The sequence below is a fragment of the Colossoma macropomum genome, unplaced genomic scaffold (assembly GCF_904425465.1).
Source record: "Colossoma macropomum unplaced genomic scaffold, Colossoma_macropomum, whole genome shotgun sequence".
NCBI lineage: Eukaryota > Metazoa > Chordata > Actinopteri > Characiformes > Serrasalmidae > Colossoma > Colossoma macropomum.
Window position 1 is genome coordinate 27,818,368 of NW_023494809.1, and position 18,783 is coordinate 27,837,150.

General features: G+C 40.3%; 1 protein-coding gene across 2 annotated transcripts in view; it reads right to left on the bottom strand.

Moving 5' to 3' along the window:
* Window positions 1-18,783, bottom strand: part of LOC118798670 (5'-AMP-activated protein kinase subunit gamma-1-like) — a 171,932-nt gene that overhangs the window by 42,662 nt on the left and 110,487 nt on the right. For both annotated transcript variants that reach the window (XM_036558136.1, XM_036558137.1), the window contains one exon: window positions 6,915-7,024. In XM_036558136.1, the coding sequence (XP_036414029.1) occupies window positions 6,915-7,024 (110 nt within the window). The remainder of the gene's footprint in view (window positions 1-6,914; window positions 7,025-18,783) is intronic.

Sequence of the window (18,783 nt, forward strand, 5' to 3'; positions counted from 1 at the left end):
TTATCGCCCAGCCCTACAATGAACTGAATCAACAAAACCATTTAGACAGAATAGTAAATGTTAACATGTGGAAAATGTTAAAAATATATCAGTTACAACCAGGTTAGGTGAATGCATCAAAAATTTATGCCAGGTATCCACATCACCTCACCTCAGAGTGCAACACACTGCGCTGCTTTCCATGTTGCCACTGAGGCTAAACAAACACAGATGCCTCTGAGCACCTTAAATTATCAGACGATAAGAAAAACGCTGTGTGCAAAATTTGCGATAAGAGGCAGGTGTACCATGGAGGCATGACATTTTTGCTGAATTATCTCAAAAATGTAAACATAGGTGATCCTTATCTGAGTACTGCCAGTACCTGCCTCCAATTCAACTCTGACATGTAACCACTTCAGGTGACATCAGATTTTTTCCACCTTTTCTTATCTAATTAATTAGTCTTACAGCAGGTTTGAATCTTAACAGCACAAACAGCAGTTCTATATACAGACGCTGTATCAGAGAAGAGTATCCACACGCTGTTAGTATTTAGCAGGAGCTGATCAGCAACCACCGCACCACCAAGATCACCATATTTAATTAAATAACTTTTTTTTTCCATTTTTCTCCCCAATTTTGTCACTGGACAGCTAAAAGCACTTGGAGGAGAACACTAACCACCAGTTCTATTACGTCAGCTAACAGACGCCTGCGCTGGCTAGCACTGCACTAAGTGACAGGTGGTCTCCTACCTGCCCAGAGAGACCGAGGCTAGCTGTGCTCTCTTGGACTTCTGGCCACAGATGGCTATAGCATCACCAGGGATCAAACTCACAATCTCCTAATGATAGGGTCAACGCTTAGACAGTTGCAGCACTCAAGAGCCCCAAATTATGGTTTTAACCGTGGTTTAGAACAAGTAGGCAAGAGTTAAACATAAGACACGCGTCCAGCGCAGCTGGTGTGGACTAAAAAATGAATTAAAACAGAGGCTAATTTGTTCCATTGGATGGACGACGTTTCAAAACGTTTAAAAATTATTGTTTTGAAAGGATGATTTAAACCAAACCATTACAGAACAAACTTTAAGCTCAATAAACAAACTTTATTCTAGGCTTTTGGTTAGACTCTCTATGGCTGTGTTTACATACAAAGATTTTTGCCAATCCGATTGAATACATTCCTATTACAGATTTAGACTAAGGTGTTTGTATTCCCACTCTATTCAACAATCTGATGGAAAATCTTCGTTTACATGTGCACTACAAGTAATCCGATGCAAAATGACGCACACGCGTGGAGAACCACTAAGAGTAAACGTTACCATGACAGCGAACATCACATGAGTCCAGTCAGAGTGAGATGAGCAGCAGTGAGCAGTGCTTGTGTTTTTAATTGCTTTAAAATGATGTGAAGGAAAACGTCCTTCACATGTCCTTATTAAAGAAGGCCGAGAGGAAGACGTCGTGTTCTGAGACACATAAGCTGGACGTCCGTCCCACCGCCGTCTTTTAAAGATCAGAGCATAAACTTCGTCTCCTCTGCAGACCAGTTTCTTCTCCGCCATGTTGAACGGTATAAACTCTCACTATGACGCGACGAACATGATCAGAACGGACTTAAACTTTCCGATAGGGAATGTAATCAGATACAGGCATTTACATTGATATTATTCTTCCAATTAACAGATTATTTACAGGATTACCCACCTCGATCAGTCGGACAGAAACTGTATTCCAAATGGCCTCAATCAGACTAGCCTATTCCAATTGAAGTTTTACATGGACGTATTCTATTCCGATTAAGCTATTAGTCAGATTATTAACAGATTATTAGGCTGCATGTAAACGCAGCTGATGAACCTTGACACAAGCTACAACCAATCAGACGTAAAGAAAGGCTGTCTGTTATGAAAGCTATCGATGCCAGTGTACAGTAGCCTCAAACAAAGCCTTAATCATGGCATCTCAAGGCTCTCTTGAATAAATCATCAGAGCCCCTCTTCTCTCTCCTTGGCTGCTGTTCTAGCTCAATCTGAGACTATTAAAGTTTAATCGAGCCATGGTGGGGGGCATAATGAGACAAGCCCCTGGGCCTCTTCCTCAGCTCAAATAAATGGAAACTCCTGAACGGGGAGGTGATCCTGTTCCATTCCGCTACTGTCAGCCAGCATACCACTGCAGTGAGTCAGAGATCGGCCACAATCACCCTGAGCTGCAGTTACAACAATCAACACTGCAGCACTTTGGTGAGGCGATGCTAAAAAGAGCACCGCTTATCACTTAGCCAACAAATAACTGCTCCTATTGACAAGAGGGCAATAAGCACGCTGCTCTCTGCAAACTCATACCAAACATTAAAGAAAAAACCCTTGGTTTCCGTGGTCATGTGAACAAGAAGACACCTGAAAAAGGTTCAGACCAGACTGAAGCACATGTATATAAAGAATTATACAGTTAGTTCCGGCCACGCAAGCTGATTGGTTGAGAAGTGTTCTAACCGTGCTGTTATTTCGCCATAACATCATGTTTTTTTCACACTGTATCACTCCGCTGAGACGCCGATGCTAAGCAACTTTGACAGCTGTAGGAGACGCTCAAGCCATTTGAACGTTTTTACTTCTTACTTTGCACAAACAGAAAATGGACACTTTTAAGATCACATTTGACCGACAGCCGATTTATTCAGACTCTGAAGATGAGACGACACTGAATTCCCCAACTGTCATCACCACTGAGCAGCTTTTCAGTCGGCAGCTGTGACAGAAGAACAGCTAAACAACCTGGAATCAGCCAGAAATGAACCCAACACCATTCGCCAAACGTGTAGTCTGATCTTCAGAGTCTGACCAAATCAGACTGAGTCATAAAACTGCCGCAGTCAAGTTTAGCTCAGTTTTGTCATTTTTTGCCGGATCAGTATTAATGTTGTTTTGTTCCAGCCAGTCTGTAAAGCATCTTACAGCCCATTTAGTTTGGTAAATGGTATTGGGTTCATTTCTGGCTGATTCCAGGTTGTTCAGCTGTTCTTCTGTCACAGCTGCCGACTGAAAAGCTGCTCAGTGGTGATGACAGTTTAGAAGTTTAGTGTCGTCTCATCTTCAGAGTCTGACCAAATCGGCTGTCGGTCAAATGTGATCTTAAAAGTGTTCATTTTCTGTTTGTGGCAAAGTAAGAAGTGAAAACGTTCAAATGGCTTGAGCGTCTCCTACAGCTGTCAAAGTCGTTGCTTAGCATCGGCGTCTCAGCAGAGTGATAGTGTGAAAAAAACATGAAGTTATGGCGAAATAACAGCACAGTTAGAACACTTCTCAACCAATCAGCTTGCGTGGAACTAACTGTTGTATAATTCTTTATATACCCACATAGACACGTGAAGAACACGCAAACTCCAATTTTGGTCAAAATAATTAAGGCCAACCTTTAACCATGTCACACTATTGACTCATCAATGCAATTTTTAAAAAATTACAAAGCATATCACAATCATTGTACGCAGTAATATAATCACATAACCAACATTTTGTCCACATTGTGCAGCCCTAATGGTCTGCAGAGCAGAACACAGAACTGGACCCAGTCTCATTAAGAAGTAGGACACCAGGGTGTTTCTTCTTGCTTTCTCTACTGAGGGATAATTGAGCATCTGCATGGTTGCGTAGCTGGGCTACACACTGAGGCTATGTTCACACAGCAGGTAAAAGTGGCCCAAATCTGATTTTCTCACCAAATTAGATTTTTTTGTTTGGCTGTTCAGATTATCTTTTAAATGTGATCTGTATGAGACATCAGCCTGAACAGATCAGCTCCTAAACTGACCCACAAGCGCCAAAAGAACAGAGCGTCACGCTGCTTCACGGCTCATCCAGAGGTAAACAATCACGACTGCCAACGAACGCCAGTCGCTCCCGGAGGGATCAGCTTCATCTTGACCAGCATCACAGGAGCCATCATGAAGGCTTACTGACTGACAGCTGGGCTCATCACCCAGAATGTGTTCGAGTTCGCTGTAAAAAGGGCGCGGTCACTTCTTTGGTACGTGTCCTCGGATTCTTTAAACTTTTTTTGATGCTTCAGCCTCGTTCTCTTATGGCCTCATTTGGCCATTTCGTTCGAAACCTCTTCAAACTCGGAGCGTTTTAGATAAATCTCTTCTACTTTTTTGTACAGAAATATCAGCCTAAATGTTTATGAGTCTCAGCAGCGCGAAATTATGACGAATGTCCAGTTGGATTGATGTAAAAGTCGCACGAATTCCAATCTGGCTGTTCAGACTGAGTAGCATTGCTGCATATTGGATACGTATCGGATTTCAGTGCCACATACGAAAGCGCCTTAAATCAGAAAGGGAAGGTCAGATTCAGTGTTTTCTGCTGTTCACAATGACATACAGATACACATCTGTCACATATGAAGAAACAGATCGGATTTGGGCCACTTTTACCTGCTGTGTGAACAAAGCCGGAATGTTCTTCACCTAACAAGCTGAAGCACTCCAGCAGAAAAGATGCAGCAGTAAGATGCAGACACCCTGCAGATGTATGCAGGCTTTCATCCACCTTGACTGACACTGAGAAGCCTGCTACTTTCGGAAAAAACTTCACACAGGGAACTGCTCGTGACTATGTCACAAGAGAATCTACAGAAATAAAAAAAAAGAAACCCAAAAAAGAAACATCAACTTCTGCGAGATAATTTGCCTCACAAATCCATAATTCAGTGATATGAGAGGCTTGTGGTAGAGAGAGAAAGGAGGCTCAGTGCTTTGCTGCCGTTTTTCAGCAACAGTAAAGAGCATCAGCAGCTTAAAAGAAGCACCCAACCCCTGTGTTTGAGGCTCCAGCACCCGAGGGAAGGGACGCCTACAGATAATACTCCACCCCTGATTAACTTTGGGAGCTTTTTAATTGAATGTGCCCCTTAGGGTCACGTCACACCAGAAGAGGTCCTCAAACAGGCAGTGTGAAGATAAGAGAGTGGGGACTCTTAGGGTGGGGACTTCTACACACGTTTAGGTTTATTGCACCTTCTGAGCTGGTGTGATAGCAGGCGCCGTGGGCTACGCAGAGAATGAAAAGCGCAGGTGGGAGGATTTATACGTTTAAATTGCATCAAAAGAATTTTGTATTAACATAAAAATAGAGCTCTTCCATTAAAGGAACACTCTGGCCAGAATAAAAACTTTAGCCGCTGCTAAATTAACAATTATTGTGAAACAATTACAACCCAATTTTTTCAATTAGCATTTGTGGATGCTAATGTGAGCTGTGTTCACAGACAGTGGTTTTCAGAGTGTTTCTGAGCCCATGCAGTGATTTCCACTACAGAATCATGTCTGTTTTTAATGCAGTGCTGCCTGAGGGCCTGAAGATCACAGCCAGCAAATACAGGTTTTTGGCCTCATACAGAGATTTCTCCAGATTCTCTGAATCTTTTAATGATATTATGTACCGTAGATGATGAAAAGCAAAAGTTCTTTGCTATTTTACGTGAGAAACATTATTTCTGAATTATTGCACTATTTGAGCGTGCAGTCTTTCACAGAGGGGTGAACCCCTCCTCATCTTTACTTCTGAAAGACTCCGCCTTTCTGAGATGCTCTTTTATACCCAATCATGTTACTGACCTGTTGCCAATTAACCACCAGATGTTTTTTTAGCATTACACAACTTTACCAGCCTTTTGTTGACCCCGTCCCAACTTTTTTGCAAAGTGCTGTTGGCATCAAATTCAAAATGGGCAAATATTAATCTCAGTTTCAACATTTGATATGTTGTCTTTGTGCTATTTTCAATAAAATATAGGGTTTAAATGATTTGCACATCATTGCATTTGTTTTCATTTACATTTTGCACAGCGTGCCAACTTTTTGGGAAATGGGGTTGTATTATTAATTGCAATTATTTGAGATGACCGCAATTATTTAACATTAACTGCACTCATTTTCCACAGTCATTAGATTTTACAGCTATATTATGCTGCAGCAAGCAAAACGTGAGTTGGGTAGGTCGGGTTGAATCAATTACATGTAAATAAAAGAAAGCGGTAAATGCAATTATTAAGACACGTGATGGAATTTCTAACATGACGCTCTAACATGTTTACAGGACAGCATGAGTAATGTTTATTTGTTAGCTATGAAGCTAATTGTAACTGATTTCGTGGTACAACAAATGGAAAACAAAAAACGCAACTGTTTTCACGAGTCCAGACCAGCGCAGAGCGGCCCACTACGGCCCTGAGAACCATTGGGCTCGACAGTGGAATAGCGGTTGTAGTGGGACAACACTGATGAGCGATAAAATGAAAATTATGTAAAATTGTGAAAGCTGCCAAACTGATGAGGCTCAGGAATACAATGCTGTGCTACAAAATACTGCATAACACAATACATAACATATTCAACATTTTTTAGTCTGGAATGCCTGTTAACTAACTGCTTAAATGAAATCCTCTCCCCAGTGTCATGTTTGGGAAACAAATTCTAATATTACATAACATGTTATTTTATATACACACACACACACACACACACACACACACACACACACACACACACATATATATATATATATATATATATATACACACAAACAATCGTAATAACAAATTAAGTCCCACATCATTAACCTCTAAACAAACCAAATTTTCCCCTTGTCATTGTGTCACCAACAAAGACTTTTTACATGTATGCAATGGACAAACACAACTGTAAGAAGGTGACTTTGTAACAGTTGGGTTTCTATCTCGTTTTATGTTCTATCTGTAATTATTTCCTGGATAAAGAAATATACTGAAGGTTTTTTTTATTTATTTACAGGCTTGAAGAACGAGAGCCGTGCAGGTCATAACCAACATGTCAGAAGCAGATATCGTATCTGGCCAAGATAGAAGCAATTAAGATAGAAGTAACAATAAAAGAGCACTTACTTGTAGCGTAGTGTCAAAGACCACTAGCTTGGAGCTAGTCGGGACAATGTCATAGCACTTGTGTGACTTCATAAAGCGCATGTAAATATCACTCTCTGACTCTTCAACAGCTGAAAAGAAAAGAAGAAAAACACCATTAAGTCCTCTACTTGAAAGAAAGAGGCACACGGTGCATTAAAGGCACTGAACAGAGGGCAGATCAAGCATGAATAACAGCTTACATAAAACATTTAGACAGAAAGCTCCACTTCACAAAACAGACGTCTGGCACAAAATGTCAGATTCTCTCAAAGCTATTATTCCCTGTGCACCAAAAGAAGGTCAAACCAGTTCCAATTTTTCCCATTTTTGCAAATAGTATGTAAAATCTCATTTGAATAAACTTAATCTGAGTCCAGTTAACATGAGCAGTTAGTCTGTACTCAAATGATCACAGTGAGAGACTGAAAAAAAAGGAAAATTTATAATTTATACACCGATCAGGCATAACATTATGATTTCTACACTCACTGTCCATTTTATCAGCTCCACTTACTATATAGGTGCACTTTGTAGTTCTACAGTTACAGACTGTAGTCCATCTGTTTCTCTGCATACTTTGTTAGCCCCCTTTTACCCTGTTCTTCAGTGGTCAAGACTCCCATGGACCCTCACAGAGCAGGTACTATCTGGGTGGATCATTCTCAGCACTGCAGTAACACTGACGTGGTGGTGGTGTGTTAGTGTGTGTTGTGCTGGTACGAGTGGATCAAACACAGCAGTGATGCTGGGGTTTTTAAACACTGTGTCCACTCACTGTCCACTCTATTAGACACTCCTACCTTTACATCTACAAGGTGGACTGACAAGTCAGAGATGATAGCTTATCTGCTGCTGCTGCACAGTTTGTGTTGGTCATCCTCTAATCCTTCATGGTCACAGGACGCTGCCCACAGGACACTGTTGGCTGGATATTTTTGGTTGGTGGACTATTCTCAGTCCAGCAGTGACACTGAGGTGTTTAAAAACTCCAGCAGCACTGCTGTGTCTGATCCACTCAGCAGCGCTAGTAGCTGTGAATGAAGTAATGTTTTTTTATTTGTGGGTCCCATTTTGTTGGGAAGATTTCAACTACCACCCCTTGTAACTCAGTACCAAGTGGCAAGGTGACCCTTCAAAATATGGAAATGGGTTTGGGCAAAGGTTTGCATCTTTAGTTTGGCACTGGGGTTATGAGGCTAATATAGCTAGTAGGTAAACTTACACTCCTACATTTTGTATCAGACGCCTCATAAAGTATCTGAGAATACTTAACAACATGGTTTGAGGCAAGTATGTGATTTAGGCATGCAGGATATACAACGGCAATAAGCTTCCATTACATGTTAGCCTTGTAACTCTAGCGCAAAACTAAAGAAGCAAACACGTCTTCGCTGATCCACCACATTTGGGATAAGATGACAACTGGGTGAAGTTTATTGCTAATTATTGCTTTAATTTCCGAAAAAAAATAAGGTATTACAAGAAAAAAATAGCACTGCTGCCAGAACAACACCTTGTATCTAAATTTTTGTCGTTTTTCAGTTTTTGACTTAATGTAAAAATGCCTGTTGTTCTTTACATTGTGTGTAAATTTCATGACGAATGGACCAAAAGAAACGGCTCAAAATTACTTGGAAAAATGTCTGGTTATGTATGTTTTTCCCTTCTCCTGTAAAGTTATCATTTTGGACATACGAGGTTTTGTTCCGACAGCAGCCATATAAACTTTTTGTATTTAAAAAAAGACCTTGCACTCTTAAAAGTGCTTTCTTATCCCAAAACTGCTGGTGCTACAGTGCTGTGAAGTCACCATGTGGAACTTATTCACATGAAACAAAAGTATCTTCAAATTTCCAAGGCAAAAAAAAAGAGTCAACAAGCAGCCCAGCGAGGCCGTCTGTGTGTCGAATCCGTGAACTGAGCCTGTCAAAGCGAAGGCTCCGTCACTGCCATACTCCTCTGTCCCTGTGCTCTGATGCCGGTTGCCATGGCGATTCTTACAGTAGCACTCACAGAGACTAAACAGTTTCCTGGGATGTGCCCAGACAACAAAAGAGCCATTTATTGTGTAGCTAGAAGGGCGCAGCCATGGGGGCCACGGTGAGTCTTCACCACGAACCCACATAAACCCAGACGGCTCCTTAGAGGCAGCACTTGATTTCTGGGCCAAGTGCGCGGTGTGAAGTGATCTTTACTGACAACGCTGCCAAATGCTGTCTGTCAGCAGCTGCTCCTCGCTGTGGCGCGCAGTGAATGACAGATCGCGTCCCCTGGCTGATCCAATGAGAGAGGTGCACCATAGTGCAGCGGCTAACAGCGTTCGCAAGAGTTTATTCCCACCTCTCACGACTCGACCGACACAGGGTGCAGTTTCAGCGGCCTGTCAAGTCTAAGGTATGTCTGCATTCAACAGGAAACAAAGCAGTGCACATCTGGCCTGTTGATTTATTCAATTAGGCTAAGCACGTTACAGTTCAGTCTTCATGTTCACAGACGGCGCTGACAGCCACCACCACCCCGCAAAAAATGACATCTCACCAATACATCTTAAAATCTGGTCAATAATATTTCTCATTATGAGACTGTGGCAACAATAATATAAGATTATTCATATTCTATACATTTTACTTAGTTTTAAGTGATTTTATCTATAGAAATTAATATTCTGTTGGCAGATAATTTTGTTCTAAGACAAGGCTGATCATTTGCTTACTTCAAGATACACTGCAGATAACCGTACTTGTTTCAAGAAATAACGACTGAAACAAGTAAAAGTAAAATAGAATAAGAGAATTTCTCTACATAAAATGACTTAAAACAAAAGTTAAATAATCTCATGGTATTATCACTGAGTGTGTTTACATGCACTCAATAATCCGATCATAACCTGATTCCTGCAGTTATCCAATTATTAAAATGGTCATGTAAACAGAATACTCCGATCTAGGCATCCGATTAAGAAATCCGGTAAAGAGAGCTGGATTTTAGCTCAGTAATCAGATTTCTCATTGCATGTAAACTCTTACTCTGATTTCTTTCGGATTCCTCAAAAATGCGCCATGAGTTTTACGTTACATTTACGTCACGTCTTCTTCTGTGAGTTTATTGGCTGGTTGCAAAACTTTTAATGTAAGCTAAGGAAAGGTGATTCCAGGTAATTCTGGATGATTTCTATTGGTCAATTCTTCCTGAAATGTTCTGACAATGTAAAGGGCAGCTGACATTATATCATAGTGGTGGCCAACATGGCATAAATATAATATCACAACACTTAGACATTTTCTCAAGACATTATTTGCATTACGATATTTACAATTTTCTAAGATGTGTTAAGTTGGAACAGACAAAAAAGAACCTGCCACATTGGGAAAAAAATAATATTTAAAACTATTATGATTTTTATTCCGTTTCACCCAATCCAGCTAAAAAGGAATGAATATATTTTCTTTGTAATGAAAAATGCAGTTGCTCAGTGATCTGTAAGTACTGGCAATTTCCATGGTAGGCTCAGCATATTGCAATGCAATACATAACTTATCACAATAACGATAAATATCTTCACATTGCCCACCCCCAAAACATACACCGATCAGGCATAACATTATGACCACCTCCTTGTTTCTGCGCTCATTGTCCATTTTATCAGCTCCACTTACTATATAGGTGCACTTTGTAGTTCTACAGTTACAGACTGTAGTCCATCTGTTTCTCTGCATACTTTGTTAGCCCCCTTTTACCTTGTTCTTCAGTGGTCAGGACCCCCATGGACCTTCACAGAGCAGGTACTATTTGGGTGGTGGATCATTCTCAGCACTGCAGTAACACTGACGTGGTGGTGGTGTGTTAGTGTGTGTTGTGCTGGTCTGAGTGGATCAGACAGGAGTTTTTAAACACTGTGTCCACTCACTGTCCACTCTATTAGACACTCCTACCTTGTCAGTCCACCTTGTAGATGTAAAGTCAGAGACGATAGCTCATCTGCTGCTTCACTGAGGTGTTTAAAAGCTCCAGCAGCACTGCTGTGTCTGATCCACTCGTACCAGCACAACACACACTAACCCACCACCACCACCATGTCAGTGTTACTGAAGTGCTGAGAATGATCCACCACCCAAATAGTACCTGCTCTGTGAGGGTCCATGGGGGTCCTGACCACTGAAGAACTGGGTAAAAGGGGGCTAACAAAGTATGCAGAGAAACAGATGGACTACAGTCTGTAACTGTAGAACTACAAAGTGCACCTATATAGTAAGTGGAGCTGACAAAACGAACAATGAGTGTAGAAACAAGGAGGTGGTCATAATGTTACGCCTGATCGGTGTATCATTTTCATACAGTCATCAGTGTTTGTGCTCTTATCATAGAGGTGATGTGATTGTGGCTTTGGAGTTACTATTTATGTGGCTTCACTATTAGTAATTTGGTATTTGAGTGGGTTTTGTTAATCTGACAGTGCTGCACTTTAAGTGAAGTCACGTTTCAGAGTGATCCTCACACTCAAACTCAAGCGTATCAAATTCATCCTAGATTAGATCATGGAAACAAAGCTAAATAAAATCAGGCAGCTTCTAGCTGCTGCTCTTGGGTAACCATTTTGGGTAAGCAGAGCACAGCCTGGCCTACACATAGTTTGTACAGTGTCTTAACCTATTAACTTCTGGTAAAACTCAAGCAATCAACCAGGATGCCCTGGAAACAGTGCGCCTTTATCCTAATACACAGCACTGTGCCATTTTATCCTTTTAAGCAAATCACTGCCACATGAAAAGAATCCTCAAAATAGCCTAAACAATCGCCCAATGGAAGTAGTCTGGATTTACCACAGAGGCATGACACTCTGGCAAATGTCCACCGAGCTATTCAAAGAACTGAATTACTGCAGAATGGTCCCTTTGTTGTTGGACAGACTATGTTTTTCACATGCTTTAAAGCAGCGTACTATAGCTTTTTGGACCTCGCTGTGACCACATATTTCTCTTTTTTTTACCCGCCATCAAAGATCTGTGGCCATGTTTTTGTAGGCCCGTCTCACAATTTAAAACTTTCAAAAACTTTCAAAAGATGCTCAGCGCCTCTACACAAGGCCTCATTTAGAGTCTGGATCTCTACCTCTCAACAAACACGGCAGCACATTACAGAGTCTCAGTGGAAACTATGACAACCTACCATGTTAGAGCAAAGTACAAAGACAAATCAAACTGAAAATTCCCCAAGAATATGTTTTTATAGGCTACTTCCCACCAGCTAAGCCTCAAATCCATCAATTCCTAACTAAATCTTCAAAGAGTAACTCCACCCTAAGACCTTTTTTCATTAACAGCTGAAATGCTCTGCTCTGTAATAATAAAATATGCCAGCCTTGCTTCAAACGTGAACACATCTTTCAGTTCCACCTCTGCAGCACCCAGCTGGTTCAACTCTGCTATAAGCACGGATTACGCGTCTTCGTACCGAGGTAATAATCAGTCAAACGACATCACCGCCCCCTGATGATGCTGCGCTCATAAATATGAAAGCATAGGACCCTGGAGCGAGGAGATAACCACACTCATGCGCTGAGCTAAATAACCCCTGCACCACCTCACAGTTACGAATTAAGTGAGGATTCTTGCGAGTCTCCACAAAGCTGCCGGTGTTGCATCCGATTCACGTTTCCCTTCACAACTCAAACTCTCGGACGCGACTCACTGAACAGACATCAGCGGCAAGCAACATTGGAACTACGGAAAGCGAAAAGGTTCAGGAAAGGTTCATGTTAAATGGCCATTGTTACCGACTGTGTCAACCTTTCGTCCGTACAGCCCTTCTCGAACTTTTCTTCTGCTTTCCATAGTTCCAGTGCTGCTTGCTGTTGATTTCTGATCAGTGCCTGATCAGAAACACCTTTCCTCGTTGAAGATGGGGATGGTAGTAGAGAAAAATCGTCAACCTCGTAAGACTCTCAGTTGCAAAGGTGCCATTTGATTCCGTCACTCTCCATGTTTTCTGGTAGCTAACATACGCCAGCTCTAAAAACACAGCAGCCCAGCCCACTGGTTTCCCTCAGAGCCCCACCTCCAACCACCTCCAAGAAGAAATTTCTTCTTAAAACCCACTTGCGCACTTTTTAAAAGTTTCTCACATTCACCGGTGTTTTCTTATTTGGGATTTGTTCTTATGTAAGAACAGAATCTACACACACTCAAGAGCACAAAGGTGAGAACAGTTCTACGCTTTAAGAACATGTCACGAATCTGACGTAGACTTTTTCTTAGAACGTTTCTCAAGAACACATTTAATGTTATCGCTATTGTGAAACATTTTGTCACAATACACTTTTCTGAGCATACTGTGGACACACAGTACTTAAAAAAAGGTTTGACATCATTATTATCATAATTATAGTTATCAGCCAATTATTAGTAGGCAAGATGACAATGTCATTATTATCATGACAAATTACATTACGCTTTATTAAGTATACCTTGGAGATTCACTGGATTCACTATAGCACATTTTGCAAAATGTTAAATAAAAACCATTGCATTTATCATTTTTTGATAATATATTAACAATATTTAGATATTAAAGATTATCGCTGTTGTCAGAAGAAAACCTCGTATCTCCAAAATGGTAACTTTACAGGAGAAGGAAAAAACCTGCTTTACTTTCAATGTAAGTCAATGGAACCAGAGTTTTTTCAGAGTCATTTTAGGTCATTTCTTTTAGTCCATTCATCATTACATTTACAAACAATGTAAAGGACAACAGCTATCTTTAAATGATGTCAAAAACTGAAAAATGTTAAAAATGGAGACCACTTTAGCTTTTTTGACTGTACTAACTTCTCAAATTTCAGAAAAACTAAATATATATAGCGAAAAAACGCCTCCAAGTATTGTGATGTTATATATTTGTCACATCTCACAGCCCTTGCGGCGGGCATCAAAATATAATAACTTCATAGTACTGACTGAGTTACTTCAATCCTACAGAGTACCGAAAAATCCTGTGTCCATCAGTCCCGAATGTCAATCAGTCTCAGGACCTGTGAGCCAATAAACACACTTGTTCCAGAATCCAAACTGGTGAATGGCTGTCTATGCAATATTTCAAAGTGAGTTATTGACCAACACCTCTTTATTAGTGTGCAGTCCACTGCAGTCAGTAAATACACACTTCCAGCACCTTATACTCAATACTGGTTGAGGCCACACCCACTAACAAAAAAACAAAAGAAATCAAAAAGGATTGTTTAAGAATCAGCACCAAAATTAAAGCACTGGTATCAAAGCCCCAGTCTTACGACTCTCTTAGCCTACTTTGCAACCACCTACCAACTATCCTAGAGAGTCATCCCTAAAAAAAGGACATCCTAAGGTAGTAATACTGGGCTAAAACTAAAAGGGAAGATGACACATAGACGTGGTCCGATATGGCAATAATGTAATATCACAATACTTTATGATGTTTTTTAATACACAATATGTGACAATATTTCTTCCCGACATCTGATAAGCTTGAATAGACAAAGTAGTGCCACATTTTAAAACATTCTCCAAACATAGAAATATAATGATTTGTATTCAACATTTTACTTACTGTGCTGTATTAATTCAGCAGGACTAATTATGCTCTCTGTAATTAAACAAGCACTTGGGAAATGTTTTTCAGCTCCTGATGATATCCACAATACCCTTAGAAAAGCATGCTGTGATACATTGTGAAGGGATTTATCATGATAATAATAAATATTGTCATTCTGGCCAGCTCTAGTGGCACAACAGCTGTCTTGTCACCTACCAGTGACGTACAGTGTTCCAGTCTGCATACAGCCAAAGGGACATAAGTGGTAAAGCCCATTTGGTTGGTTATGAACTTAAAATTATTATTTAAATTATGATTATTTGTTTTAAACACAAACACACACACACACACACACATTATTGTCGTTGTTACTGCATATACATATACGTCCATAAATAAAGGGAAAATTATTTTTTTTAAATTATAATACTTTTATTTGTTATAATCTCTTACTTCAATCAGTCTTCTGTAAGGACCTCCTTTACCTGTTCTCTTTAAAATGTGATATATTACAGCTTCTTTCTACTGGAACAGGGGTCAGCAACCCAAATTTTAAGAAGAGCCATTTTGTCCTTTCAACAAAAATCAAACCACCTAGAGAGCCACAACATTTTATGTCCATTTTACCATTTTGGCTGTAAAGGTATCTAAGCATGTGCAAATGTACTAGCTTTAGCTCAGCTATAGATACTTTTCTCGCATCTCCGGCAGGAAACTTTCCCTCAAAAGTAGAACAGTTTTTTGCAAAATATGTCTCTCAACGTTCAATTTTTACGAGGCTGAAGCCAGCTTCTCATTTGCCAGCTTCTCATTTGCCAGCTTCTTGTCCATTTTCCCCTTCCACCTTAAATGAATGCAGCTAACTACATTTAAGGTGGAAAGGGAAAATTCAAACAAGAAGCTGGCGAATGAGAATCTGGCTTCAGCCTTGTGACTTAAAACTGTTTGACAGTTTCTCGTTGCAGCTGAGCGCTTATAAATACAAATAAGTCCATTTGTCTCCAAATTATCAATGTTCATCTTTTCTTGCTGCCTTTTCGTTAGCTACTAGCTAGCCGAGATTGTTGTCTACGTCGCTTTGGTGACCAGCAGTCTGTTAGAATGATCAGCAGAGCATTATTTTACTGCAATGTTTACCTGAAAATAGAATTCTGCTATAGAGCCACAACAGGGCAGTAAAAGAGCTGTATGTTGCTGACTCCTGTACTGGGGAAATTATGTGTTACTGGACGATATTAAAGTATCTCTCTACAGGTTTTGACTGCTTTCCAGTGAATTTCCGCAGTGCAGTTCATGAGTCAGTGCTCTCTTCATACGATTCTGTTGAGACATCATGAATATTTCATGGTCTGATCTTGCTAAAACTGCTCTGAGGTGCTCCTAAACTGTTACTAGAACCACACCCACAGATATGACCGATGATGCGAAAATATGGTGTCCAAAATGTCCGAATTGCTGGAGCAGCCAGTTATAATCGAGGCTCGGAACACATGACTGTCCTAGTGGGTTATGACAGTCCTAAGAAGCGCTTTGGGAGCCACTGAAGGTTCAACTACAGTTTTCCTGAAGAGGTTTTAGTGTTAAACTGGTTCAGGTCAAAGTAGAGATTCAGGTGCAAAGTCAGCACTGTAGTAGAACTAATTAGCAACTTGAAAGTGACTCTCTTTCCTGCAAGAGGATTTTACAGTGAACAGGGCTTTTAACGGCCAACAAACCAGAGTTAAATGGTTTTAAAATTTCATCGAAAGGGAACTTTCACTGACTTTTCTGCATTATTATATCAGGATGTAAACAAAGTCATTCAAAGTTTTGTGTGAAATGCTCTGAAACAGTAGCCAGAGCTGTTCAGAGTGGTGGTGATAGGACCCAGACAGTCATAGAGTGTAACACCTATAAAAGCTACCATACAGAAAGTTATATGAAACGGTAATAAATGCACAGAGACATTGTTTTATGATAGTTTTGAGATAAGCTTTTGGCCTAAAATACATTCATGGTAGAGAGAGAGAGAGACACGCAGGGTTTTGCAAGATAAAACAGTATTAAAAGATTTTTTTTTATTATTTATTACTATTTTATCATTATCAATGTTACATATAAGCACTCAGAAGATGTGGAAGTTCAATAGTGGGTTTGGATAGCAAATTAAATAACTCACGCTGTAGACGCTGCGGCACTCTAGTTCCTATTATCACCACTGTAAAGTTATCTGAGTCAGTAATTTTCTCTAAAATAAATCATTTCACATCAAACTGCTCTAAATCTCAACAATTGAATTATGCAGGAATTTGGAAAAATCAGTGGAACTTCCCTTTTAACTTCCCTTTCACAACCGCCTGCACAGCATTGCTGAAACACAAAGATTAACCAGCAAAACTACTGGTTAACTTTTCACTGACAAAGGTGCTTTGTTGTCACTAGTGAAACTTTCAACCCCTGTCACTTTCCCTTACAGTGACTCATGTTCGTTGAAAACATCTCCTTTCGTTCACTGCATACATGCTCACATATTTTAGCTCATTTTTAGCTAAAGATTTGGTTAAACTTGTTCACTCAGGTAAACCTAAACCAGAGGTCTCAACCCAAATGTTTAGAAAAGCCATTTTGTCCTTTCAACAAAAATCAAACCACCCTGATAGCCACAATACTTTGTCCATTTTGCCATCCTGGCTGCAAATATGTCTCGAAAACACAGACTTACTTTGCTCTGCTTTAAGCTTTAGCTCAGCTACAGCCACTTTCTCACATCTCTGGCAGGAAACTTTTCCTCAAACGTAGAAGAGATTCTTGTAAAATGTTTCTCAATATTCGACTTTTTACAAGACTGAAGTCGCTTCTCATTCGCCAGCTTCTTGTTAGAATTCTCCCGTTCTGCCTTAAATGGTAAAATAGTTAAGGTGGAACGGGAAAATTCGAACGAGAAACTGACTTCAGCCTTGCGACTTTTTAGTGTTTGACATTTTTGTATTAAACGTATCACGAAACCAGCTGGAGTGATTATAAATGTAAATAAGCCCATCAGTCTCCCAAGTATCGATGTTTGTCTTAAATCTTTCTCTTTGCCGTTTCGTTAGCTGCTAGCTTGGCGAGATTGTTGTCTGCGTTGCTATTGTGACCAGCAGTCTGCTCGCAAATCTTAAGGGTAAAAGAATGGTGAATTAGCAGTTATAGACTATAATAACTCCAGCATTTAAGACTATTTATTCCTAAAACTGTGTTTAACGACCAGCAGAGCTTTACAGGTCAGTAAAAGAGCCGCATGCTGCCGAATCCTGGCCTACACTATTAGGCTACAATATGAGGACTATGACCTCTGACATCTACTAGCTTGCAGTCAAAGATTCAGACAAATCATCACAAAAAAAGACACAAACAGAAAACCACTCAGTAAGCAAATAACAACAAACAACAATCACCATGTCCAGATATTTAAACTGAGCAGAACTGAAACTCCCTAAACTTGCCTACTACTGAACTAGCTTTCGTCACCTCCCTGCTCTTAACAGCCCCTTTGCATAAGTGTGCATACTGTGACAACACTCTCCCACGTGCTTAAGCAAATATTTATGAAGCCTCCTCTAAAAACTGCTCTAAAAGTTTTAATTTGTAAGCATTTTCAAGCTCAACCTAGAATCAAGCTTCCCAGAAAGATTCTGGACCCTTTCAAGAACGTCCTCACAGCCGGAGTAGTCCAAAATCCAGACTAGAAAAACCTGTTAAATCGTCACAGGAGTGCCAGACAGACACACCCACCCCAATGTAAAGGAAAAGCAAGGAAGTAGGAGCCCTCCACGACTCCGGAGGAACACGTCTGCTCTCAAAATCAGCCCCTGGAGACGTTTTCACACCCCTCTCCACACAAGCACTCGCAGTTCACTCATTTCTGAAGGAGGTGCAAGTGCTCCAGTGTGAATATCCTACCACTGGAGCTCACTGTCCTACTGCTGTGAGGTCAATACTGTGTAACTAGGATTATATGTCAGCTGTGATGAGCATAGATCAACTCTTTATTTAGCCAAGGATTCTAACAATGCAATTCAAATTGTTATGGGCTCTCAGTATTTCCAATTGAAAGGTAATGAACATTAATTTACCACCGAATTAATCCCCATTTCTCATTATGCTGTGACCGAAAATGCCAAATGAAAATGTTCCCACAGACCATTATGCCATTTGGCTGTCCTGTCCATTTCCATCTTCATCTATATCACTGTTGTCGGAACAAAATCTCCAAAATGACCTATTTTACTTACTACCTACTGTTTACATACTTTACTTTTAA